The 25,543-nt window shown below is 50.8% G+C and overlaps 1 protein-coding gene across 5 annotated transcripts in view; it reads left to right on the top strand.

Annotated features, from left to right (window-relative positions):
• Positions 1–25,543, top strand: part of CTIF (cap binding complex dependent translation initiation factor) — a 119,868-nt gene that overhangs the window by 25,804 nt on the left and 68,521 nt on the right. For 3 of the 5 annotated variants that reach the window (XM_032206247.1, XM_032206248.1, XM_032206246.1), the window contains exons 3-7: positions 944–1,027; positions 10,918–11,040; positions 15,439–15,512; positions 16,051–16,155; positions 18,626–18,701. In XM_032206247.1, coding sequence (XP_032062138.1) covers positions 944–1,027; positions 10,918–11,040; positions 15,439–15,512; positions 16,051–16,155; positions 18,626–18,701 — 462 coding nt within the window. The remainder of the gene's footprint in view (positions 1–943; positions 1,028–10,917; positions 11,041–15,438; positions 15,513–16,050; positions 16,156–18,625; positions 18,702–25,543) is intronic. The other 2 variants (XM_032206249.1, XM_032206250.1) reach the window with 2 other exon arrangements.

Raw genomic sequence — 25,543 nt, 5'->3', positions numbered from 1 at the left:
TTGCTTTACGTGGCTTTTGGACTCCTTGTCCCGTTCTACGGCTTCATCCCTGCCTGCCAGGAAGCTCTCGGTTGGTTGCTGTTTCTGCTGTTTGGATGTAAACTTTTATTTTATTATTGTTATTTTCCATGGTATGAGGGCACCCGCGCGGTGACAGTCCCAGGATGAAAGACCTCAGAAATGGGAGTGGTCAAAAAAGTTCAGTCTCAGCTGTGGCAGAAAAATCAAAATGATTTTAGGATTAAACAGTATCTTTTTCCTTGTGGAGTGGGTATCAAATGGTCCCAAACTGAAACATTTTGATGCATTGCTGCAGCTGTGATGTGTAACATTTTGGCTGAACCTGCAGCAATGTTTTGTCTCATTTTGAAATAAAAACATCACTTTTTTATCCCCCCCATGATCTGTAAAGGTGCAGCTGAGGCAGGCTGGCTGCGCTGGCCCCGAGCCGCCGAGTTTGGAGCCTGCAGGGAAAATCAGGGGGTGTTTTTCGTGCAGAGCACCCTTCAGCTGCCCGCGGCACCATGGCTGGTGTGCAGGGATGGCTCTCGCAGCTTTCGGTGGTGACAGCTTCTCCGGGAGCTTCCTGCTATTGTTCGTGAATCTTTCCTCTGTTCGCCACCCGCGGGTGGAGCGTTTCCCAGCCAAAGCTTTTTGAGATCAGCATCCCTCGTGTAAAAAAAGAGCCCTGTTTCTCTGGAAAAAAAAAAAAAAAAGAGATGGTGCTGCAGAGGGAAGGCTGGGGCTGCTCCATGTCCCGGCAGAGCCAGGGGCACGAGCCCTGCTGCCTTTTGCCAACAGTCCCTGCTAAAAACACGGCTTACCCGCAGGCGTGCGGTGATGCCCTTGGCCCGGGCGGTGTTTGCTGCGTGCTGTGGGCTGACACAGCAGTTTCCCCTGCCCGGCTATTATTTTACACAATGCCTTTCTATCCCTTTTACAGTGGACGGCGGATTGTAGTGAGCAGCTTGATGGCAGCTGTTCCCCATCCAGAGGGAAGGGCTCGTCGTCTCACGAACACAATCAGGTAGGGCTGTGTTTAGCTCTTCCTCCCCAGGCATTGCCTCTCTCCTCCTACTGTGTCTCCTGTGCTGCCAGCTCGGCATCACGGCGGTTCCCCCTCTTGGAGGGCTTAGAGGACAGTGGGCTTGGTGGAAACCAAGCCTGGAGAGTCTGTTTTTGTACACTTCAGGAACAGCATTTTGGGATGTCGTGGCTGGGACGTGGCTGCACGTTCATCCTTGGGCTTTCGTGCACCCCTTTGTGTGTGTGTGTGTGTGGTTGTGTGCCACCCAGCCTCTGCTGATCACTGCTACAGGTTTTGGGTGCTGGGGTCCGGAGCTCCCAGCCAGGAGCACTGCCTGGGGCATGGGGAGTGGGCTTCTCCCCAGCACATCCCGGGGGAGCACTCGGCTTCTTGCCCTTCGGGAGCTGCAGGTGGATGTAGGCAAGCAGTGAGAGACTTCATCCCTCGGGTCTGCTTCCAAAAGCCCCCTCCTACAAAAGCCACAGGAGATGAGCAGCTTTCCAACATGCTGATAGATGCTCCATCAAAAAACATCTTTCTCTGTAATAAATTGGGATGTGCCATCTGTTTCTGAAGAGCTCCTCATCACACCTGTACGAGGGAGCCGTGTAGAGCAGGGAGGCTGAGCTGGAAGCAGAGATGTTGCTGATCAGGGAGTGCTGTGGAGCTGTGTTTCTTGGTTATGTGTCTGCCGGGATGTTCACTGCACACGGGGTGGTGGTGCAGGGAAGAGGATCACGTCACTGGGAGGGTGAGGTGGAAAGAGGAACAAATCCCCAAATCCTGAGAGCCTGCGTTGTGTTGGTAGCCCTAGTGGAAGCTGGGTGTAAGTTGGTTTTGGTGATCACATGTACCTCAGTGAAGTGTATCAACCAGGAATTTAATCTACAGCATGGCACAAAACAAGCAAGGAGTGCAAAACCCCGTGAGATAAGGCCTACCTGCTCAGCTCCTAAATATATCCTCATATTTTAGGGGTGATCCTCCAGCAGTGTCAGCTGCAGGAAGGGGGTCTGGCCCTGGGGCTCTTCCCGCAGCAGGGAAAGCACCAAGGGACTGGGACAAAGCTAAAAAATCCTCTTCCATTGAGGGTGAGGAAGGTGAGGGGCAGAGAGAGGGCAGGGAGAGCTGGTGGGAAGGAGGAAGGGAAGGGCGAGGTAACTCATCCCATCTAAAATCTCATTTTGGAGAGATTTTGGTGCTCTTGCCCTGCTTGCCATCCTACTGCCTACAAACATCTGCACGTACCAAAGACAAGTCAGGAAGACCTTACTGCAAAAGAAGTGGGTACTGTATGCAGATGCCACTTCAGCAGAGCCTCTGAAGCTGGCAGTCATGATGGTGGATTCGATTTCTTGCAGCTCTGATAGCCGAAACGCACCGCAGCAGAGCAGAGCCTCGGCGAGGCTCCCTCCCCTCCATCACCACCGTGTGCCAGCACGGCCAGCTGCTTGGGATTCAGGTGGGAGGCTCACCGCCACCTCCAAGCCTCCCAGGGATGTCGGCAGGGCTGGGTTTTTCCCCACGAGGAACGTCAGAGGATGGCATCCCGAGCCAGCAGGGCTCCCTGTGCGCTGCGTTGCTCTGCCGGCACAAGCGGTGTATCCGTCAGCAGCCTTCTGCCTTGCTACCTTTTGTTCTCCCCTCTGTTTTTATTTTTATTTTTTTTCCCTGGGCGTTAAAGCCTTTTGATCCACTCCGACGCAGAGCTTGTTTTGTATATACAAATAACATCCACATATGCCCAAGCTCTGCTTCCTGATCTGTTTTCCCTGCGTTTGGGCACTCTCCCAGCCTGCAGCAGAGCTAATAATTATCTCTCTCCATGCTGGGCTTCCTTTAACAGCGAGTAACAAATTTTCCTTGGCACCAAAGAGGAGCTGCAAGCTATTGTTCTTCTGTCCAGGCAACATTTCTCTTTCTGTTAGTGATATACAAGTGAAACGCTGCTGGTGAGAATTCAGTTCAGTTTATTACTCTTTCTGGCTGTGGATTTTTCACTGGTAGCTTTAAACATTGGAGGAAGAAAAAAAAAACCAACACCTTAATAAGGTGTTTGTCTAGCATGTAAATTATCACTCACTCTTCCAACCTGCTAGGGAAAAAAGCTTACTAATTATTTCCCGAGGGATGTTGTTACCTTTTTTTTTTCATTGCTATTTTTTATGGATTTTGAGAGTTTTTCTTGGAAAACAGAATTCTCGATTTTCATATTTAATTTCCAGCTGGGATTTTTGTATTGTGCGTTGTGCAATAGGCTCCAGTTTTAGCTGAAAAATACTTGGATGAGAGATTCCTGGAGGCTTCAGCTACAGTGGAAAATATGTGTTATATGCTGGTGACCGCGATGTACCTCGCGCTGTTCTACCCTGGCGATTGGAAAGGGCATTTGTTCAGAAATCCAGGTTAGTCCTGGAAATGTATTCAGCAGTTGGTTCCCTTTCAGCTAAGGCAGAGTAAGTCCAGGACCACATTTTCAAAAGTAATTGGCTTCCCAAAGGTTAAAGGGGAGCCGATGCCTGGAATCCCCCTCTGCATCCCAAGTACCTGGGGCCTTTGAAGCTGCTGTCTCCAGCATCTAGCGAGGTTAAGGCAAGTGAAAGGGAGATTCCTCCCTCCCCCAGCAGTGTATGGGTGTGCTGTGTATTTCTATAAACATTTGTACATGTTTATAGTGTGTGTGTGTATATATAAGCATCCATAGGATGTTGTACAAGTGGGTTCAACGGGGGGCTGAGAGCACTCTGTGGGCAATGCGCCTGTTGAAGGGTAATAATAAGGTGTCTTGATGCGGCCTGCAGTACAGGATATTCCTATTTTTTTTTTTAATTTTATTTTTTCCTGAGGTTCTCGGGTATCTCTGGGAAAGACCACCCCACACATGTCCTGTTCTCACACTGCTAGCTGAGGCAGCTGCTATTAGCAGCTGTGAGACGATCGGGGTCAGTGCCCCCAGGCCAGCACCCTGCAGTTGCTTAGAAATGGTGAAAATTTCCACATAAACCTTTAATTCGGGTAATTCCTGTCCTTTGGGCAGTCCATGAGGGGGAAAGGATCACACTGTGGATGTTATGCTCACACAGGACCTCGTGGCGTACGTTTTGGGAACTCTTGGCGTGCTGAGAAAAGCCCAGTCTCATAATTTCATTGTGTTTATCCCTAATTCTCCTCGCTCCCTGCTGTGAACACTAAGCCCTGCTGCATCTGGGGGCTTGGGATCCCCCCTGTGTCCTTCAGCCTGTGGGGTGAGAAATGGTGTGTGTCGGATCCTGTCTGCGCTCCGCGTTGCCCCTATAAGCAAAGGAGGCTTAGATAATGGAAGCATTTCAAATCTTTTCATGTTTGGGATTTTTTTTCCTAAAAAGACCTAGTGGGAGGATTTTATATAAATAACTCTACTTGCGTTCCCCTTGTGGGGCAAGCAGGGAACGTTGATACATTTCTGGGAGCAATGCATCGAGCGAGAGGCTGCCGGTATGGTATGCACTGAGGGATCCAGCAGGGCTGTCAGACATGAAAGACCTGGCAGCAGCCCCATCCCAGGCTCCTCTCGTGGAAAGGGCACTGACAAAAACCAGAGTTTATGAGGATTTGTCCCACTTCTCCAGGCAGAGGGAGAGGGAAGGCCGAAACCCCTTCCTGGCAAGGCCCGGCGGCTGTCCCCCGTTGTCACCAAGCAGAAGGCAGATATCTGTACCCAAGCCTTGCTAATAAAAGCCTGAGAAGTTCCCACACCTCCACGAGATCAAAGCTAATCTCTGGTGAGACCTCGGTCTCCGTGACTCAGGTGCTGGTGTCCTCCTGGGACAGGCCTCGTGCTGTGTGAGCTCGAGCTGGAGGCAGAGGACATCTCAGCTGCCTGCACAGGGGAGGTGTCTGACTGCTGTGCTGTGTGGGATTGTAGCAGGTCCCCTTAAAACCCATAGGTTACTCTGTGTGGCCCACCTGAACCTCAAAGCCCCCTCTGGTAATGAGCTTTTGGCCTCCAACTGTATAAGTCACGCTAGAAAGGCTGTTAGGGTGCCAAATGCTGCGTATTACAGGTGGTGAAATGTGCATGTCGTTGCCTTGTTTCGGCAGGTAGGAGGCTAGCGTTGTGGCTAGCTATTCCATGCCGGTCATCCTCAGGTAGAGTGAGGACCAACATTTGATTTTCTGGTGTGTTTTTGGCCTTTGACTTGGCTTTCCCACAGGATTTGGTTGTGGCTGCCCTGCTGAGGATCTGCTGAGACACAGCAGTTGTCGTTGTCTCACTTCCAGCAGAGAAAGAGAAAGCAAAAGGCAGGGAGTGACTTTGGGGCTGTGCCAGCAAAAAAAACAGGTTGTTGTAGCCCTGCCTCACAGAAAAATAAATTAAATCTCCAAGTAGTGAGGTGACCGGCGTGTGATCAAAGAGCAGCCCTGAGAAAACCCGTCTCGTAATGGATTTCTTTCTGTGGCTGCTGTGACACTCCCTCTGTACGGCCAGCACAGCCCTGCTCAGATCTGGCCCGAGAAGAGGGCTGCTGAGAAAGGAATTAAATCGTTTAGCTGATGTACAGGTGTAGCTTTCGCTGGGATTTGTGTTTGGGATCTGCCTTGTGAGTCAGCAGCACCCTCTAAAAAGGAGCAGCCATGTGGTGTTTGATTTATGCTCCCCATGCTCTCCAGGGTTTGCAACATCCATGTTCATCTGGGACATGAATATACTGAATATATGGGAGGGAGAGGTCACCGTGACCTTTGGGTGCGTGTGCTTTCCATTCCCATCTGCAGCTGACTGCTGGTGGACACAAGATACAAGGCTAGATGGACCTTTGCTCTGTCGCTTCCTATATTTTATGGTGTTTCTCTTGGCAGACTGGTTCCACTTTTCATCTGTATGAGCTCAATGGCTGCTTTAAGGATGATATTCATTGTCCAGAACATTTGTGTCATGGCAGTGCGTTTGTGGTGTGTGGAGAAAGAAGGGAGGAGAGTAAGCCAGAAATCCCTGAGGTTCAGCATCTGGCCCATGGTGCTGTTCAGTTCAGGCCATCAGCATCCCGCTGCAGGCTGGGGCATCCTCAAGGTCTGCTGTCACCAGTGGCTTGGGTTGGAGGACATCTCATCACCCTGAGCCACCGTTTGTGTCGAATGGGCAGAGCAGGAGGAGAGGACAGCCAGCTTTCCCTCTGTGCTTGTGCTGTGCAGGTCTGTGTCCTCAGGGATGGTGGGACTGTGGCACAAGTATAGGTAAAATCTTACTTTTCCTGCTTGGAGAAGAGCTCTGAGTGGTGCCAAGTGTCTTGCTGTGCCCTCACCAGAGCAGCGAGCAGGGACCATAGCTGGGGAGGATGAGGGAAGGTGGACACGTACCTGGGGGATGAGGAGACAGAGCCAGAGCTGCTGATGGAGAAGCACACAGTACCGGAGCTGTGGTGTACCGAGCACTGGCTGGATCTGGCCCCATGGCTCATCATCATATGCCAGAGACTTGCAAAGCAAAATGCTATTTTCTGATGCTTGGACACCTTGTGCTGGCACAAGTGATCCTGCTGCAGGCACCCAGCAGCTTCTCTGTGGGAGGCTGCCCAGACCTGGGGCTGTTTTTTTTTTTTTTCTGCTGGATTTTTGTTTCAGTTATGCACCAGCTTTAACCTGCTTCAAAAAAAACAGATGTTTGAGGTTGAGTGCATGATGTGATGCTTCCCATCCCTGGGTACCTGCGGGCACAGAGGTGCTGCTGTGTCCCTCAGCTCCTCCTTGAAGCTCTGTTGGCTGCAGGCACCCTGAGGAAGCAGAGGACACTCATGTTTTTTCACCAGCACAGGGCTTCCTGGGGGAGAGGCTGCAGCTGCAGTGTGCTTGGGAGCCTGGATTTGGGGGATTGAGCTTCAGAAGTGCCTGTGCTGAGGTCCCTGTTTAGATCTCTGGCTCTGCCAGCTCAGCTGTTCTGCAGAGGGCAGGATTGTGGCTGTGTGGCCAGTGCCCCCAGCACCCCCTTATCACACATCAAGCAGTCGAGAGACATTCCACCTCAAGACACAAATTCCTTGGAAGCCGAATTATTTCCTTATCTCTGTTGGTATATCTGCTTGTTCTTTTGTATGCGGTTGTTTTTTTTTCTGTGTGGTATTTTTATAAGGGTGAAATTTCTGTTCTTTTTTGTTTGTTTGTTTTTGTTTTGTGTTTGTCTCAATGCAATGCATTTAGAATAAAGATAGAAATCCATTCCAACTAGAAGATTTGCAGTATATTTTATAACTTTTTTTCTTAAAACCTATGTTTAAAATTATTAAAATGATTATTTCTGTTATAAATACTTCTTTTTCCTGTAGAAAAACTGGAACAGATGTTCCTGAATAGGTCTAGAAGAGCAGGGAGATGTTGCCTGAAACACTTGGAGTCTGCAGACAAAATTCTGCCTCCTATAAATTCAAAGACTTAGCTTTAGCGCAATCTCAGTGGCATCTCAGACCTGGAACTTGAGGCACTTGTGTCACAAAAAGTCCCTTTCCTCTGGCCTACCTTAGCCTGAGAGTGCTGTGCATCAAATGAGAGGAATTTTGTGTAAATTGGACCAGGAATCCCTCCAGGAATGCACTGTTTTCTTCAGGCCACTTACAGCTTGCGGCATTGCCGGCAGAGCGAACTTTGCCCGTCCTTATCTCCACATGGGCAGTTGCTGTGTTTCCATTTATTGCCTGCTCATCAAGCAAAGCTACTCCCCCCCTCCTTTTTTTTTTCTTTTTTTTTTTTCTGCAAATGAGATTTTCAAACTCACGCTGAAGCACCAGGAAGAAATAAGTCTTGAGCTGGCAGAAGGATCAGGATTAATTAGTTCATGCCTCAAAGAGCTGCAAAGGTGAAAATTGCAGTGTAAGTGAAACATATGATTATTGCTAATTAAAATGTAAATGTTGGATTTGACAGCTAGCTTCCGAAGGAGGGTGTCTGGTGGTGCTGATGTGCAGAAGCCTCGCTGTTCCCAAGGGGGTGCAGAGCTTGGCCAGAGGGATTTGCATGGATGAGAGCAGCCGCTGGGAATCACGCTCTGGAGGGGTGATGTTTGCCTCCAGGCCCCAGAGCTTGCAGAGGTCCCCTCTCCTGGTGGTGAGTGTGGACCTAGAAAGGTAGCTGGGGCCTGGGGAAAATCTGGGAGCAAGAACTCAGGGGCCTTTGGGGTGTGGGAAGAGGCGAGGAGAGTCTTGGTCTTTGGGGATGCGTAGCAAGAAGTAATGGGGCTGGATGTGGGAGAATTGGATTGGCAAGAGGCACAGACAAGGGAAGGAGTTCTGTGCCATTACAGCCATTTTTTGAGGTTTTATCAGGCAAATTTATTCGTGCACCTTGCTGTGAGCTTAACAAAAATGCATGGGACACAAGTGGGTGGCCGTGCTGCTGGCTGGAGGGTGACACTGCGGCATCTCCGCGCACAGCAGGAGGGTTTTGCTGTGCCTGGTGATGCTGGAGGAGGGCTTTGGCTGCTCCGTGGTTGGTTTTTAAGGAAAGATCTTTACCTGCATGCTCCTCCAGCATCACCTGTGAGGTTTGGTGCCTCGCTGTTCGCACAGAAAAGTCTGTGGAGAGGGCTAATTTCAGCACAAGGCTTTACTGGAGGACACAAAGCTGCTGGAAGTGCCCAGGAGAGGTGCTGGTGGAGGAGCTCTTGCTTTGGTAGCAGCAGAGAGCTGTTCAGCTTGGGCGATTAGTCAGAAAGTCAGGTAAAGCCCTGGTCTGGGCTGTGCCGGTGAGTTTGAACACGATGTGTTTAGGCTGCACTCGATCAGACTGTCTGCAGTAAAAGCTGCTGAAATTTCCCAGGGGTCCAGATTTTATTTTAAAATAGTTTGTTTTTAAATGTAAATGTTAAGAGGGATGGATAAAGGAGGGCAGAAAGCACAGAAGATGGGGAATTGTGAACAGGGAAGGGCCCCAGGCCATGGGTTGGAGCCAGGAGACAAACTCATTCAGTAAGAGCAATATCCACGATTTTACCCAATTACTTCGTGACGTTTCTGCTGGTTTGTCTGGTGCCTTCAGACGTCGGTGCACGATGGCACCAATCTCCCTGTTTCTCCCTGGGGTTTTATTGTGGCCAGCCACATTTCTGCCATTTGCATAGCTTCAGGCAACCATGACCAAAAGTTGGGTAAATACAACCAAACGGCAGTGCTTATTTTCAGCGTTTCTTTTAAAGTGGAGGGTGCGTGTGCTGGCTTGCTCCCATGGTGGCACTTGGCACAGACATTTTTCAGATGTAGATGAGCAAGATGCTCAGTGTGTAGGGTAGAGTAAACTGGTAGCTAAGCCTTTGAACTGCTGGGTGGTGAAGAGTTATCTCTCCCAGCTGCCTTTTCAGCTAGTGTTATGTATTTTTCCTGTGTCAAATTCGAATTATTCTCACTTCTCAGGATGCCTGCAAGGCTTGCTTGTTCCCAGAAGTTCCCAAAGTGGCCACCTCCCTGTGTCTCTCAGCTCACGCTGATAGATTTTTATTATTTTTTTCCACCTCCATGCCAATTTAACAACTCCCTTAACTTCGTGTCACTCGGTGTTCCTCAGCCTTCGGGATGTCTGGATTGCCAAATTGTGCTGGGGAGGAAAGGTGCCTTCTGCCACTAGGGCAACGTCTTGTGGGAAGAACCACAATTTATTAATATTCATCTAAATGCTACCCAAAAACGAGCTGACCTCCTTGTTTCAGAGCTGATACTGCTTGTAGGCTGCAGCAACCAGAAGATGTTTGAGCTTGCCTGGGGCTTGCTGTGCTCGAGGCTGGAGAACGTGCAGTGGGGCAGTGCAGAAATGGGATGAATTTTGCCTCCCGTCCCTCACCTTGGGTCGATCCTCCGGGATCAGTGACCCAAAAAAAAAGATAAATTCACGTGCAGTGGGTCCTGCTGCCTGCTAAAGGCCGAGGTGGCCTTGCCGTGGTGGTGGCAGTGCCAGCACTCAGGTAACCACGTCTGAGAACCAAGTGCCAGCTCTCACACCAGGAGCACAGACTGCCCCTTTCATTTCCCACATTTTCAAAGCCAAAAGCTCGAATATGCCTTGCTCTGTGATTTCGGGTGTTTTAATCATCGCAGGTCACTTCAAAAGTCTTTTGCAAGCCTCTGAGGAAGGCAGTAGGAGCAATTACCCCGACACAAAGAGCCCTTTCTCCCCGAGCACCTCAGTGTGGTTGGGTAAGCTGGCAGGTCGGGTCCGTCATTCCGGTTTTGGGGTGACTCAGTTTGCCCCCAGGGTTGCTGAGTGAACAAGAAACCTGCTGTGTTTGACAGCAGGACAGGTGTGAAGAGAAGAAAGGAGAACGTGAGGCCCTTAACAGGCGAAAAGAGTTGCTTGGTTAAGTATTTTCAGGTAACATCAGGCCAGTGAGCACCAAGTCTCTTGGCAGCCTGTGCCAGTGCCTCACCGCCCTCTGAGGGAAGAATTTCCTCCTAGCATCCAATCCCAATCTCCCCCCTTTCATTTTAAAACCATTCTGCCCAGTAAAGAGTCCTTCTCCATCCTTTTTACGAGAGCCCTTTAAGTATTGAAAGGCCGCAAATGGAGGAGTTGATTTGGGTTGTGAGGAGATTAAGGATATATAAGCAGTTTTAGGGGACGTAGCGTTGCAGAATATGCATAATTAATCGCCATGAAGCTATGGGAGGTAAGTATTTTTCCCCATGTGTACACTAGATAACTAGAGCCAAATCTTATCATTGCAGCCTCCCACAATGCCAGCTCTTTGCAAGCTGCAAGTATGAGCAAATTCCATCCAGAGGCTTTAAAGGGCTCCAGGAAACCCCCAAACAGGGCCATTGCGCACGGGCACGTCGCTCCAGCTGCTTGCGCACGCGGCCACGGGGGCTGTGGTGTTTTTTGTGGGTGCAGGACGGCGCTGCCCTCGACTAAAGCCTGCTGTTTGTTGTTTCCAGGAAGAGTGGGATCACAGCAGCGGTGGGAGCGCAGGATCCCGGCCGGGGTCGGGCTCCAGACGTGGGTCTGGATCCAGGTCCGGCAGCCGCGGCAGAAGCAGCCAGTGCAGGCAACCGACCAAGGTACTCCTGGTGGCCACGGTGAGAGCCAACCGCGTCCTCTGCTTGCCCTCCGTCCCCGGCACCCTGCTTGTGTGTGTGCCTACACCTAGGGTGCGAGTGGACTGGGATGTAGCTGCCTGTCCTCCAGCCCCCAGGGATGCCCAAGTGCCACGAGCGCATTGCTGTTGGGAACGGGGTCTGGAGGCAGCTGGCTTAGTGCAGAGAAATGTGATTTTTCCACTTGAAATCTTGGAGTGCTTTTATTCGGGGAAAGGAAGAGATGCCTGTAATTATTTTTTTTTTTGGTGAGTCTTCTTTAGAAGTTGGTATATGGCTGGATACCACGTGGGCAGTGATAAATGATGACCATGGGTCCAGCTGCTCTCCGTTAGAGCTGTCAGCAGGGCTAGAGGGGGAGTTAACCTTCCTGCCATGCAAAATCCATGGGGAATTTGTCTTTGATTTGGTTTTTAGGGCCATTCCCAGCTTGAAATCCAAGCAGGGACCTACTTCTGCACACACAGACGCTGGTTGTGGAGGACAGGCTTGGGAGGTTTGGGCTAGTGTTTCTGCTCCATCCATCCACCTCTAGCATCCCGGAGAGCTTGAGAAAGCAGTCTGAAATCATGAGTGGTGCTGCAGAGATCAGGGCTGGGACAGAGGAGGGCACAGACCTGCAGAAGTGGGCTGTTGCTGGAAAGCCACGGGCCTTTTTTGGGGGAATGAGGCTTGACATATCCCTGTGTCTTTGACCAGGGATAGCACCGTCTTGCTCAAAACATCCGTATTTTTCTCAGTTTTGATGAACTGGTGTTTTTCAACAAAAAGCCTTCAAGCAGAGCCTTTTCAGACAGCTCAGTGTCTGTGGGCTCTTCTCTGTTTTTTTTTTTTTTTTTACCAAATGCATCCATGGGTTGGATGCAAAAGGAGGAGACGTGGGGGAATCTGTACAACTCCAAAAATCCTCCTTAAAAGTAGCATGACACAGGATAATCCCCAAATACACCCCACGGACAGCACCGAGGCTCGGCCGACCGCTGGGTGCTGATCCACATCCGTGCAGAGCGTGGCGAGGAGCTGCTGTTGCAGTCGTGGGGTGAGGAGCGTGGTTCTGTGCCTGGCGTGGTTTGCTGGAGAGTGGTCATGAGCAGTGGCGAGAGAAACCGGCGTGACACTCCGCTGGCTTTTGAAAGGCGGCCGCACGCATTTCAGCGCCGACTTTGCGGGGAATTTGCTGAAGCTGCATGCATAAATGAGCAGTCAGAGTCCACGGGGCTGGTGGCACGCTCCATCCCTGCTTCTGTGTGCACTCCCAGCGGCTGGGCAGTGATGGGTGAAGGTTTTACACACCTGGGCGTGCTCACAGGTCTCCAGGACAGGTTACAAAAACGTGTTTAAACCATCCTGGGGGTAGGAGCTGCCTTGCCGAAGCTGGGATGCCTCTGAGCACTTGTGACGTCCTCACCACCGTCTCTCCCAGTCATCGTTCCTAGTGGCTTAATTAATTTTCAGCAGTCCCAACCCCTTCTCAGTGAAAATTATTATCTAAAGCTGAGGGTTGGGTCACGGGGAGCTTCAAGTTAAAACTGCTCACTCTTATAATTGCAGTCCTGGGGGAGCTGCCAGCCAGTAACTTCTATTCTTAAATACTTTTTTTTTTTTTTTTTTTTTTTTTTTTACCCTGGACTTGAGAATTTGCCTTTTTAAAGCCTTTTTGTAGAGTCCCAGCACCAGGCTGGGATCTGTGTATCACGGAGGGCACGGATGCTGCTCGCTGCTTTTTGGTGGCTCTCCTGGGCTTTGTTCCTTCGGGATAAAGGCTGTCATCCCGGGTGGCAAGGGCGTCTGTCTCGAAGTGACCACGGTGACTCACGACTTACTGGCACATTGCATTATCCTCTGGCCCCGGCGCCGTCCCCGTGGAGCCAGGCCGACACCTGGAGCATCTCCCAAAGGTGATGGGGATGTGGATGGGGATGGCTGCAGCCCCGTTGGGGTGGGAGCATCCAGCCACTGCCCCAAGGCTTGCACCCGTCTGACCTCCTCACCGCATCCCCACAGCTGCTGGGAATCGGGGCTGGGCCAGCCACGTCCAGACAGGTTTGAGGCAGGGCTCCAGGGGCTCCTTGCTTGGTTTCAGGGCTCAAGAAGGGCTGAGCTGAATTTGGGCGACAGTTTCATGGCACAACCTGTTGCGTTAGGAACCCACTCCCATCTTATCGTAACCTGTGTCTGTTTAAAGCTGTGGTGGCTGATTTATCTCATCCTCGTTGCAACCGGTTGCACACTCTCACGCTTTTTCCCTGAGCCACAATAGTGAACTCCTAGGACATCCTACGGTAGGTCGTTCATTAATAGGTAATTAAATATCCAGTGTCTGCAGAAATGGGAGGAGAAATGAATCTGTCTGCAGGAAGAGGTATTTCTTCTCTGGGTGAAGACCAAAGAAGGAATAAAGACTAAAGATGCTATAAAGACGTGGACATCTCTGTTTTCCTTATGCTGCATGACAATGCCTTTAAGTATTTAGAGAATTAATTTCTCTCCCTGCTGAGAGAATTTTTGCTCACGTTTGCTCAAAATAAAATCTCTGCTTCCGTAATTGTCTGTGGGAGTTTCATACTTTACTCGTAGTTTATCTCTGTGCAGACATCTCGACCTGCAGATCACTGGAGGTTAAAGTCATAATCTGTACACCCCATAAAGGAGATATGAAAAAAAAAAAAGGAGCAATGCCCCTGTTTGAGTATGTGTCATCTAAACTGTTTGTTGTGCTGGGAATGGCTCTGTAATCTGTCTGTGGCGTGCGCTGACAGTGTGTGTCCTTGTTGGGAAAAGGCCCCTTATTTCGTGGCAAACTGGGGTCTGGGACTTCTCTGAGAAGCACTTAGATTTTTGTGGGGTTTTTTTGTGTGTGTGTGTTTTTTTTTTATGTGTGTGTCTTGTATATTATCAATATTTGGAAACAGCAGTTCCTCAGGAAAGCTGCACGTGGACAGAAGAAATATTTTTTCATACTAATCTTTGATGATAATTCTTGTCTGCATGACGGTTTATCGTGGTTTCGGGTATGTGTGATCTCAGTAAATATAGTTTGCCTGTCAGAAACAGCAACCTTGAGGAAAACCACCAGAAATACTGCAGCAGGGTATATAATCAAGCTTATAATCACTCGTGCTTGTGATGGCTAGCCGCTTTGAAGATGCTCTCAGTCCCTGATGGGCCCTCGTTGTGAGGGTGTTATGGGTGTGAGGAGACAAACCTGCTTTTTGTGCCTGTGCCGATGCTGAAAGCAGCCTGAAATTGTTTTGGCAGAGTCTGGTTGTGTGGTGTCCCCTGGGAGTCGTAGCATTTGGAAGCCACATTCTCCAGCACTGCTTTAGCCAGAGCTGGACCATTTGGGCTGGAATACTTCAAAAAGGGCAGCCCGCTTCTTTTGGGGAGCCATTATGTGTTTGTAGGTGGAGGTTGGTGAGCGTAAAGGGGCTGTGAAGGACAAGAAGCAGTCTGGGGTCCTTGCTTTGGATGCTGTTCCTCCGAGCTGCTCGTTTTCCAAAAAGCAGCTGCGCTGCAAAATTAGAGGCACTTTGTGGCTTATTGGAGGCTTCTCATAATTCCTGTCTGATTATACCGTAAGGCTTCTTGGGGGGGGGATAAAAAAACGTTCCTGCAAGCTCAGCACGATGCTGTCTGATGGTTTGTGTGGCAGCTCCCTAGCAATTCCTCCCAGCCCCAGTCCTACAGCCTGCGTGCACCGTGTGCCCCCCTCTGCAGTGCCAGGTTTTGGGGACGCAGGCAGCTGGGGTCTGGCAGGAGTTTCAGCACAGGGTTGTGTCTCACCACGAGGCTTTGATGGAGCAGAGCCAGGTCGTGTCAGCATGACTCCTTGAAGAAGCAGTCACTGCTGTGCTGAAAGCCTGGGGTGCTCGGAGGGCCCGTGGGCAGCTCTGCCTTGTCCATCGCTGGGGGTTGGCTTTCTGCTTGCTGGAGACAGCCCCTGGAGCTGTTAAAGAGCCATGTGGGCCTGGGCACCTGGTTTTAGGGGGCTCTTCTTGACCTCGGTTGGACCAGATGACCTTGGAGGTCCCTTCCCATCTCAAGCAGCCTGGATTTTGGTGCTGAGCATCCTCGTGGGCAGCATGCCAACCTGCACGCTGCGTCTTGGTGGGTCCTGGGGGTCTTGTGCCCACGTGGAGTGTGGCCAGCGTCAACCAACGTGTTGTCTGCTCCGTGTCATCCACAGCTGTGTGTCCCAACGACCAACACCGTGTGTCTCCCTGCCTTCACACTGTGCTCTTGTGGGGAGCGAGGGGGCTGTGTTGGGCTGGCGTGGAGCTGTGCCACCTCCTGGCTGGCACGGCACAGGCTGGGCAGGGCTGGACACCTTCTGCCAAGTAACCACTTCTCCCTCCTTCCTAGAATGGCAACAAGGAGGGCTCCCTCGACATGCTGGGCACTGACATCTGGGCTGCCAACACCTTCGACTCCTTCAGGTAAGCTGATCTGAATGTGCTCCGAGAGGAGGGGTTGTGCGTGTGCCCGTCCTGGGGGTGCCCAGCTGGGTGCTGGCCTCACGTCGCTCCTCCTCGACATTTAATCCCTGGCACTCAGCACAAAATACCTGCTCAGAGCATCTTGTCTGCTTAGGAGAGGTTTGAAGCCCAAACATCTGAAAAAGGTACGAATAGGATTGTTTGTGGGCACCCCAGAGCAGAGAGAGCATCCGCACTGCATGGACTGGACCAGCCTCTGCTGCAATACTCCCTTGCTATAAAAAGCAAGTGCAGCTAGCAAGGTGTTTGCTGCATCATGATGCATCATAACTCTACATCAAATCTATGGGCTTAGCACACCACAGCAACATAAAGGTCGGAGGCCGGTGGCAGCGTGCTCTGCAGCAGAGAGAGGTGCCTCCAAAGCACCGGCGTTCCTCGTCTGCAGGCTGGTGTGGGCCATCTGCTCCTCAGCGAGGTTGTGTTTAATTAGGAGGGCACTCACTGTCTTTGTCTCTCCTTGGTTTTCCTCTCCTAGCGGTGCAACGTGGGACTTGCAGCCTGAAAAACTAGATTTCACGCAGTTTCACAGGAAGCTCCGGAACACCTCCAAACACCCACTGCCTCACATAGACAGAGAAGGGTGAGTGCCGTGCATCTGCATAGCTATCCTGAAATAAATGGTGATGCTCGAGATGTGTAACCTCTCCTTTGCAGTGGGAATGCTGGCATGACCCACATGGAAGACCTGGTAAAGAGGTGTTGGGCCATATATCGGGGCTGAGAACTTCATAATCAGTCTTTTTGGCTCCTCTATCAGCCAGCTCTGGGTTAGAGCAGAGCTGTTTGCTGTGTTTTGCATTGCTTGGAAGAGTTCAGCTTTTAAACCATGCTGGATCCAAGCTATGTCTCCTAGATTTAAGCATCTCTGAATACTGGGGGAAGGATCCTGGTTACAGCTACAATGAGTGGAAGGGCTTCTGTTGTTCTCCCCAGCAAGACTTGAGGGAAGAGCAGAGCATCAACACGGGCCATCTAGATCAAAATGTTCATTCCCTACCTGCTAGGCATGAACTACACGAGCATTAAGCAGCTCGTCTTGGTGGTTACAGCCTCCTGGGCTTTCACATTTCTTCTGGATTTGTTGGCTGTGCATTGGTCAGGCTATGTACATGGGCATATGGACACCAAGAGATTCACTGGTGCTGCTGAAACTGGTGCTGATGTTTCTCTGCAGATTCTGCCACTTGAGAAACTCTCAGCTTGGTTTCCTCTCTCCTTGTCACTCAGTCCTAGTGCTTAACGCACTGGCAGCGCTGTTCTCGGGTACAGGCAGTGTTACCTGTTCTGTTATCCCAAGTTATGACAAGGCTTCAGCTCACTGCTGATGGAACTCGCTGCACATCTCAGCTAAAGAAAGAACAGAGGAAGTGCCATATCCATGTTTTATATAGTAATTTTTTTCTTTTTTTTTTTTTTTTTCATAGTGATTAGTCATCTCCTGCCCATAGAAGATGACAAAAATAAGAATGGGTCTCAAAGATGGGGCTGGGAAGGCTACAAATGACTTCTCAGTGCCATTTTAGGCATAGGGATAGAAATCTTTCAGCAAAGCTTCTCTGTTGGTTCATACTTTGGCAAAACCAATTTACCAGTCTGGGCTCACAACCCAGCCCAGGCTCAGCATCTGCAGGAGGCTCCCATGCCTGTTGGTGACAGGCAAACTCACATGACTGTATAAGTCTTTTTTCTGCACTGTAAATATTTCTGATTTACAATTTTCAGAATATTAAAAAAAACACATGAGTAACAGTGAATTTCAGACTCTCTAAGTGCCTCAGTAGGCAACAGCTCATATTTGCCCCTACAGATGGTTTTGAAGCGTGGGATGAGGGACCCTCCATAAAATAAGATGTAATGGCTCCGTGGTTCAGGGCACTTGCCAGGTGGTCCTACCAGAGACACCTGCTATGTACAGCAGCAATTTCGTTTGTGGTGGAAGTCAACTGTTGAGCACACCTGATTTTGCATGAAGCAATTAAGGCGTTAGCTAAATGCCAGTCCTTCACTGCCTTGGCTTAGTCCTCTATTGCTCTTACACAACCTCACAAGTCTGTGGCCTGCCCTGCTGGGCTGTGGAGGTTTCCATTCAGCTTGCTGTTCTTCACGTTTGGTGTTTTAGCACATTTCAGTCTTTTATTTTACATTTACTGTAATTCCACCAATATTAGTTGTTCCTCGGACTTACAGACACTGGATATTTGCACCTGCGGCGGTCAAAGTTTCTGCCTGCTGTAAGTTGTTGAACAATATCTTGTCACTAATTGACCACAAAAAACATCATCGTTTGTGCTTAATAAATTACCCAAATTCTTTGTAAATGCAGATGAACAATGTGTACTGACCTTTTCTTTATCGTTTTCATTTTCTCTGCATTCAGCTAGTAGCAGGCTTTATGTGATCAATTTTTTTCATTTCTTGATACAAGCAAAGCTGGCTAATTATTTTTACCCTGTCAACTATGTACTTGGCCTGTTAGTACTTGGCTTCTCACCCCGATTTTTTTGTGTTTCAAAATGTGTGTTTGCATTCATATTGATTGCTGTTTACTGCTTTTCTCCTGTTTGAGATCTGTGTTTGTGCTCGCTCGCCGCCACCTTTCCCAGCAGGGGAACAGGAGCTCCTGTGGAGGCTGGCAAAGGAGCAGCAGTTCAAAAGAAGCGTTTTTCATTAGGTTCTTCTGTCCCCATTTTTTCTTCCCAGTGGGCTGTTTAGTTTTGCTCGGTCTGGGACTTGAATCGTCTAAAACTACTGCTCAGGGCTGCGTTTGGTTTTCTCACTGCTGGTCTTACCAAAAGTGTTTTAATGCTGTGGCGAATGGGTAGTCGCTGGTGCAGGGGATAGGGCTGGGAAAAGCATTTCATCTGGCATTAATGGCTCTGTGCCCACGTGGGAGTGTTTTGGAGACGCAACCTACTCGCTTCAGAGAGCCTCTTTGTTTTTATGAGGGTCCTTTGCAGTAAGTGCTGATCTTCCCCGTGTGCCATAAGAGAGCACTAACGGAGGTTCCAGCGAGGTTTCTCATGCTTTTGTTTGTTTTCTTCCTGTCGCAGGCTCGGGAAAGGGAAATACGAGGACGGTGACAGCATCAACCTGAACGACATAGAGAAGGTCCTCCCGGTGTGGCAGGTAGGTGCTGAGGCCGAGGGCTCCCTGCACGACCTCTCCTTACAAACCCACCCCTGGGAGGTGGGCAGGCTGGGCTGAGCAGTCAGAGGACTGTGCCTTGGTCTCAGCAAGACTTGCTTTGAACATCACTGGTACTGCACGGGCTCTGCTGGGAGGTGAGATGTTGAGGAAGGTGTATGCATGCGTATACATGTGTGCACACACGTATATACACACACACAGGGCTCCTGTGTTAGGAAAGGAGATTCTGAAAAGCACCAAGCCTCCTGACAGCTCCGAAATAAATTGCCAGCAGTGACGGTGTGTCGATCCAGATGTTTCCCCTACGGGATGCAGGTGTGTGTGCTGCGATGACGACTCCGTTTTCTCCAGCCTGTTTCTTCTCCAGATCTGTCTCCACAGCCACTTCGCAGTAGTTCTGGTTAAATGACCTTTGGTGCTCAAGTGCTGGGGAATGGCAAGGTGAGGCCTTCAGTCAAACAGTCCTGTTGAATAGGTTAATTTGTCAGTGTCTTAATTTTTCACTTTGCAGCATCCCGGTCCTCTGAGGAGCTGAGGTGCTCGGCGTGCTTCTTCTGAAGGCACCCCTGAGGCTCCTCCTGTGCTGGGGCAGTGCTGCCCTTTTGCATGCTGAGCAAAGAGCTCGTTGGGATTTTTGCTCGTGCATCATGTGAGGAGAAGCCTTGCTCATCCAGCAAGGCATGTGACAGTCTGCATCGCTATTTCTTTTGGGTGAGCTAGCTGGCAGTAAGTGCGTGAACCAGTGAAAAGAGGGAGAAATGCTGCTGACTTTGGCACGCAGAAGCACTGCCTGCAGCTGTTTTCTCTTATGTGCTCGGTCTGTCTGGAGTTTAGGTCACAGGGAAAAAAAAAAAATATATCAGGGCCAGCTGATAAAGACCCCAGTAACTGCAAAATAAGGTTGTTTTCCCAGAGGAATAATTGGAAATGCTTTACACGGGGAATCAAAGGGAGCTTCCAGATGTACTGAGACTGGATTTGAGGGGCCACCAGCCGTGCTCAGCATCATGTGCTGTGTTTCAGCCTCTGGTTAAAATGTTCCTTGGTGAACCCTGGCCCTGTTCTGCAAAGTACACTTACTCATGAGCTCGTCCCCTGGGAGAGCAGAGGAAGGGCACAAGTTGTGCCCAGGGAGGGTGAGGGATTTGCTGGAGGTCACGCAGGGTAACCAAACTGGGAAGTGCTGAACCTCGGGACGGTGGCTTCTCCTGGGGATGATGCTTTCCCTTCACGGCACGGCAGGGTGGTTTGTGCAGGAAGAGAGGCAGGACACGGCGTGGTGAGTGACTGTGGGCACCGGGCAGCACGGTGCAGAGCTCAGCCCTTGCTGGCCAAGCAGGCTGCCGTGAGCTTGGGCTGTCTGGGGGAAGAAACTCTTATCTTTGGTGTGTGAGGAGCTGGCATTCTTCATTTAACCTCCTTCATAATCAACTGTTAAATAAGCCGGCTTCTCCTGGCCTGGTTATCTCATCCTGTTGTAGCACAGATTGAGTTCAGTGACTCCAGTGAATTAATTTTAATATGTACCTGCAACAAAGGGGGATCTGTTTCTGTCTCATACAGCCAGCTGCAGTCACCTCGCAAAGCTGCCTTGTGTTTCTTGCAGATCTTAATTGTAAGCGTGGCGACTCTAAGCTGGAAGACCTCGTGGAGGAAGTGTTTGATCTGGTGTTTTGTGCCTCTGGGCAGCGTAGTAAAATACGGCATTATTTTGGAGACTCGCTTACCTAGGCATGTATGGCCGTAAGTGCGTGTGGGAACTAGGAGCCATGTCATTATTGGTGAGGATTTATCTTGTTCAGCGCTGACAAGTGAAATGCTTACTGACAGCTGGCTTAATCCTGACATGTCATTGTTAACTGGATTTGAATGTGATCGTGCAGTGCCAGTGGTGATTGCGCTGCTCTTTATCACTTTCTGGTTGGAAATGGCTCTTTGGCATAGAGTACGTGGGATCGTGAGGAAAAATACTAGTGTGAGCCTATGGAAGAAAATGCTTCACCTTCCAGGGTGCTTCCCCACATCGTGGTTATGTTTGTGTCATATCCTGAAAGGAGACTTGTCAGGCTGGAGATGCAGAAACTCTTGCTCTGTCTGTATCTGAAGATCTCATGGGTTGCGTGTCACCCTCTGATTGCTTCTGGTTCGTGTCTTAGGACTTGCTTTTAGCACCTTCTCCCCCATGACGTGGGGCCACTCAAAGCAAAGGCATCAAGCTGCAGAGAGGTTGCAAGTCTAACATATGGGCTGCTTTGGAAACTCGGTTTCCTTTGGCAAGGTATGATTCGTGTAGGGCACAAAACTAGAAATGCTTTCCAGAATACACATGGGTCTGTATCAGTACTCGTATTTTCACTGCCCCGCTGATGGGTGGGGCAGAATGTTCTGGATATGTGGGCATCGATGTCCATACCTGGGTTTTGCTGCTGGAGTCTGTCAGGAGTATTTTAGCAAAATATTGCAAGGAAACCTGAGACTATTTGGTGATTAAAAGGTGAGGGGGGGAAATAGGGGAAAAAAAAAAAAAACACCCTTCTTCAAATCCTCTTTCTTCATCGCTATCTGTGAGAAAAATGACGGAATCACAGCTCAGAAATGCCTGTCCCCAGCCTTTTGTTTTGAAACCCGAGGACGTGCGCTGGCTGCTGAGATGCTGCGGGCAGCGCAGGCGGCGCGGTGCGCTCTGCCATCTCCTGGTAGCGTGCAGGCAGGGAAACCTGCTGGCTGCTGGGCCCTCCCTGCTCCTCGGTTTTTAAGCTTTCCCCCCCGCCCGTCTTCATGAGGCTCAGCTGGGATGCTTGTTTTTACTGGTAAATTGGTGTTGTTTTGAAAGCTTCTGCTGCGGTGGTTCCGAAAAGCGAAGGAATTGGTGTGAAACGCAGCGGGAGCAGCCCCGTGCCGCCCTCTGTGTTTGCACAGTGCTTGGTTTAACACTGGCACTGCTGGGAACTGGTTATAAAGCACATTGTGCTTGGGGTGGGCTCCTCTTCTGCCTCTCGGATGGGGTACGAGGGGCGCTTGGAGCATCTCAATCACACGATGCCTTTCGCTCTGCCCCTGCGCTGGCCAGGAGCACACAAAGTCACGGCTTTGGCTCAGCTCCTGGCTGTAGCCTCCTCATCCCTCCTTACTCCTAGGAGTCTGTAGCTGGATTTGGGCACTGCTTCACGTGAGCCCTGCCAAAAAGCAGGTTTGGAAGAAAATTTGGAGATAAGTATTCCCCATTCATAAGATGTATTTTTTTTAATGGCCCTCCAGGGGGGGTTGCTCACCTGCCACGTTAGGGAGGCACAGCTCAGATGCAGAGCCAGCTTTTGGGCTTGGACACGTCACCCCAATCCTACACACAGCCTTCAGACCAAGCCCTTGTCACGCTCTCCACTGAGAGAACAACCCAAGGGGCCATGTCCTACAGGATCTCTTCCCTGGGAGGCTGCTGGAGCTCAAGAAGGATGCTCAAGAAGGATGTGAATGCTGACAGACACGAGCAGAGAGGTTTGGGATGCATCCCAAGTGCTTTCTGGAGTGGCAACTTGCAGCTTTTGGCTGTGGGTTTGCTGGGCACGTGCCTCCAGGCTGGGTCTGCCCTCCTCTGAATGGTGCAGCCATGCCTTTACTGGTTAGCTGCTCCTGGCCCGGTGGCTTAGGAGGTAAAAAACCACGTGGCACTTCTGGAAGGGGTACTGGGCTTTACTGGTGCTATGAGATTAATTTAGAAGACAACGTTGGTGTCTTTTCGTTTGGCCTTGCAGCTCATCTCTTTCCATTTCCTTGTGTATTTTTTTTGCCCTTTCTGTCATGTGCTTGTAATTATAACAGGCTGCTTGTTTCTCTTCTAGCTGTAGTTCTAGCTTCCTTGCTGGGTAAGAAACAACAAAGCAACTCCCTAGGAAAAATGCAGACTCGGTAACTTGCTTGTGTTCCTCGTAGCACCTCTGTGTTCCTGACTGTGTCCAAACCAGGCTCAAAGGCACCAGGACTCCTGATCGTGCTGGGATTCCACCTGAATTTAGGCACTGACTACGTGTCTCTGCCTGCTCCCTCCTCACTGACAAATACTTCCAGGTCAGGTTTTACAATTTAGTGTCACTTAGGCTGGCCACTTGGGGTTCCTGCTGTAGGGAAGGTGTGGACACATCTGGGTGTGATCCCCTGCATCTCTGCAGAGGTTTGTAGGAGGTGAGGTGATGCCTCCCTGAGGATATCCACGTCCCTTCCCTGTCGGGGAGCACATCTGGATGTGGTCGATGCCTGAAGAGAAACACACCAACCCGGGTGTCAAGGGGGAGAAGGGTGAGCCATGGACAGGCAGTCCATGAAGAGCGTGGTGCTCTCACTTTTCAGGAGCAAAATGAGCCCAGCAAATACGTCTCACAGATCTGTCAGCATATGCAGGGATTGCCTGCTCCGATGCCCAGCCAGACTGTGAGATGGCAAAACCAGGACTGTGCTCTGGGGGTTACAGCTCCAGAAAGCTTGTCTGCTTTTCCATGGGACCCAGAGGAGGAGGAATTGGAGGTGCAGGAGGCTCTGCGGGGAGCTGCCACCGTGCTGGGTAGCCGTGCCATGTGCGCCCACCCTGGGAACTGCAAGAGTTCCTGCAAAAGTGGGTGAGCAAACAGGCTGAGAGTGTCCCACGGAGCTGGGAGCCAGGCAGATGGTGTGTCCCTAACCTCCCCCGTGCTGCATGCCCCTCCTGTGCTCATCGTGGGTAGGACATACGGCCTCCCCGTGTCCACCCAGCGCTTCGAACAAGCCGTGCTGCCTGCCTGGGAGCCCCACTTCTCCCCACCACCCCGAGACCCTGCCCAGCTCCGTCAGCAGCGTGTAGGCATGGCACAGCCTTCGGGGGAGGTTTTTAGTTTCACAAGCCAGCTTCCCATCTCCCAAGGGTCTTTCCAATACTGTAACTGCTCAAACCGCTGTGGAAAGTCCCTGTCAGAGAGCCAGGGCTGAGCATAGGTCACAACATATTGAGAGTCAGATCCCCACGGCTGAGAAAAGCCTTTTTTGCCGTGATTTCCAGTAAGATATCCTCTTACCCTGGCCCATTTCTTTGTTTCATTTAACCAACTGACCATGACTGTTTCCTTGGGAAAAGGAGTGGGCTGAGAGCACAGCACCGTGGTCACCCGCAGCCCCTTCAGCCTGGTCCCCAGCGGCCGAGGAACCAGACAGGAGACATCTGGGACAGGGTGGGCTGATCTTCTGCCCAGGTATTAAGCTCTGGAGGTCTGGGTAAGGGTAAGGGAATGGCCTCGCCTCTGGTGGTAGAGCACAATTGCTCTAAGCCCCGAGCCAGGCTGTAAAAGCCACGTTTTTTATCAGATCTGCTGAAAAGAGGAGGTCTTCTAGTGGGTTTTTCAGATGATGATGGCCTTCTGTGCCATTTAATGGTCTAATTCACTGTGAGAATGAAACACCAGGGAAATGGGAAAGGATTTTGACATTTCTGTTATTATTATCAGGATTCAGAGCTGGTTTCCACTTCTCAGAAATGAGGTGGACTCACTTCTCCGGGCTGGTTTTATTTTTCTGGCCGTCGCCCAGTTCACAGACTTAGTGGTATTGGCTCCTAATTCACGGGGGTTTCTCCCTAAATAGGCGGGCTCAGGGATTCAATTTTGATGATGAAACATACGATTTCTGGAGCCAGTACTGGTCAGCTGGGCAGAATTTGGGTCAGGCTGCCCTGTTTTTTTGGGGAGTGGCAGACCTGCAGCGAGCTCCTGCCAGCACAGGAGGAGTTGGGGTGCCTGTGTGTCCTGCTAGGGTCGGCTGGGTTCAGGTTTGGGGGTGTCAGTGGAGAGGATGAGCATAAATTTGACTTATCTTACAGCCTTGAGGGTTGCAGGAGGCCGGGGTTTTGGCAGATGGAGGGTGAAGCCGCTCTGACAGTGCTGGCCGTGTGATGGGGAGCGGAGATGTTTGGGGAGCCACCAGCGGAGATGCTTGGTGGTGACGGGGACAGGGACTTGGCCACTGCACCCTGCAGCACTAGAGGGCACTGCGGCATCACCACACAGCTCCGAGACCAGCTCCGAGCGGAGGAAGCAGGGTTTTTTTCCAAAGGCTGGTTTCCAAACCCTTCCCAACGCAGCCAAACGCGCCCTGCGGTGGCTGCGTCTCGCACCCCTCCTGCGGCTCCGTCCCGCTGCGCCCACGGGTGGGGAAGGTGTTGCTCTGCCACGTGGGCAGCTCCGCGTGGAAAAAAAAAAAAAACACAACCGAGGCCTCGAGCAAAGCAGGAGTAAAAGCTGGAGGTGTTTGTGCACCCCTCGTCCTCGTCGTCGCCTTGCCCAGGCCCTGCAGCCCCGTGTTGGTGCCCAGGGGGTGGCCGTGCCCCACAGCCCGTGTCTCCCTTGTTTGCATCACGATGCCATCCCCTCTCCTCTTGGAAATCTGACTTCTGCAAACGTGCCCTTTTGCCCATTTCAGGGCTCCTGCAGATGTGGACTTGTGTTGTTTTGTATGGCTCGGTCTTACATGATGATCCTCACACCAAAGAATGGTGCTGTGTGTGCTGAGAGGTGCGCTCTCTGCAGGATGCTGACGCCCTGTTGAACACAGGCTGTTCATCTGAAGGCTGTCCCTCTGTCCCTTAGCTATCCTGTCACCCCCAAAACATGTGGAAGGATGTGTCAGCCTCAGCAGGAGGGAGGGGAGACCATGGTGGCATCCACAGCTGGACCGTGGCTGATCCTCGGATCCCATTTTGCCAGATGCCGATTTCTGCTTTAAAAAAATATAAATAAATAAAAAAGAATAATGGGGTTTGGGCTGCTTTGCAGGCTGGGGCAGGTTGGCAGAAAGGTAGACAC

This window comes from Aythya fuligula, chromosome Z, assembly GCF_009819795.1.
Source record: "Aythya fuligula isolate bAytFul2 chromosome Z, bAytFul2.pri, whole genome shotgun sequence".
Taxonomy (NCBI): Eukaryota; Metazoa; Chordata; class Aves; order Anseriformes; family Anatidae; genus Aythya; species Aythya fuligula.
This window is presented reverse-complemented; position numbering and strand designations above follow the sequence as displayed.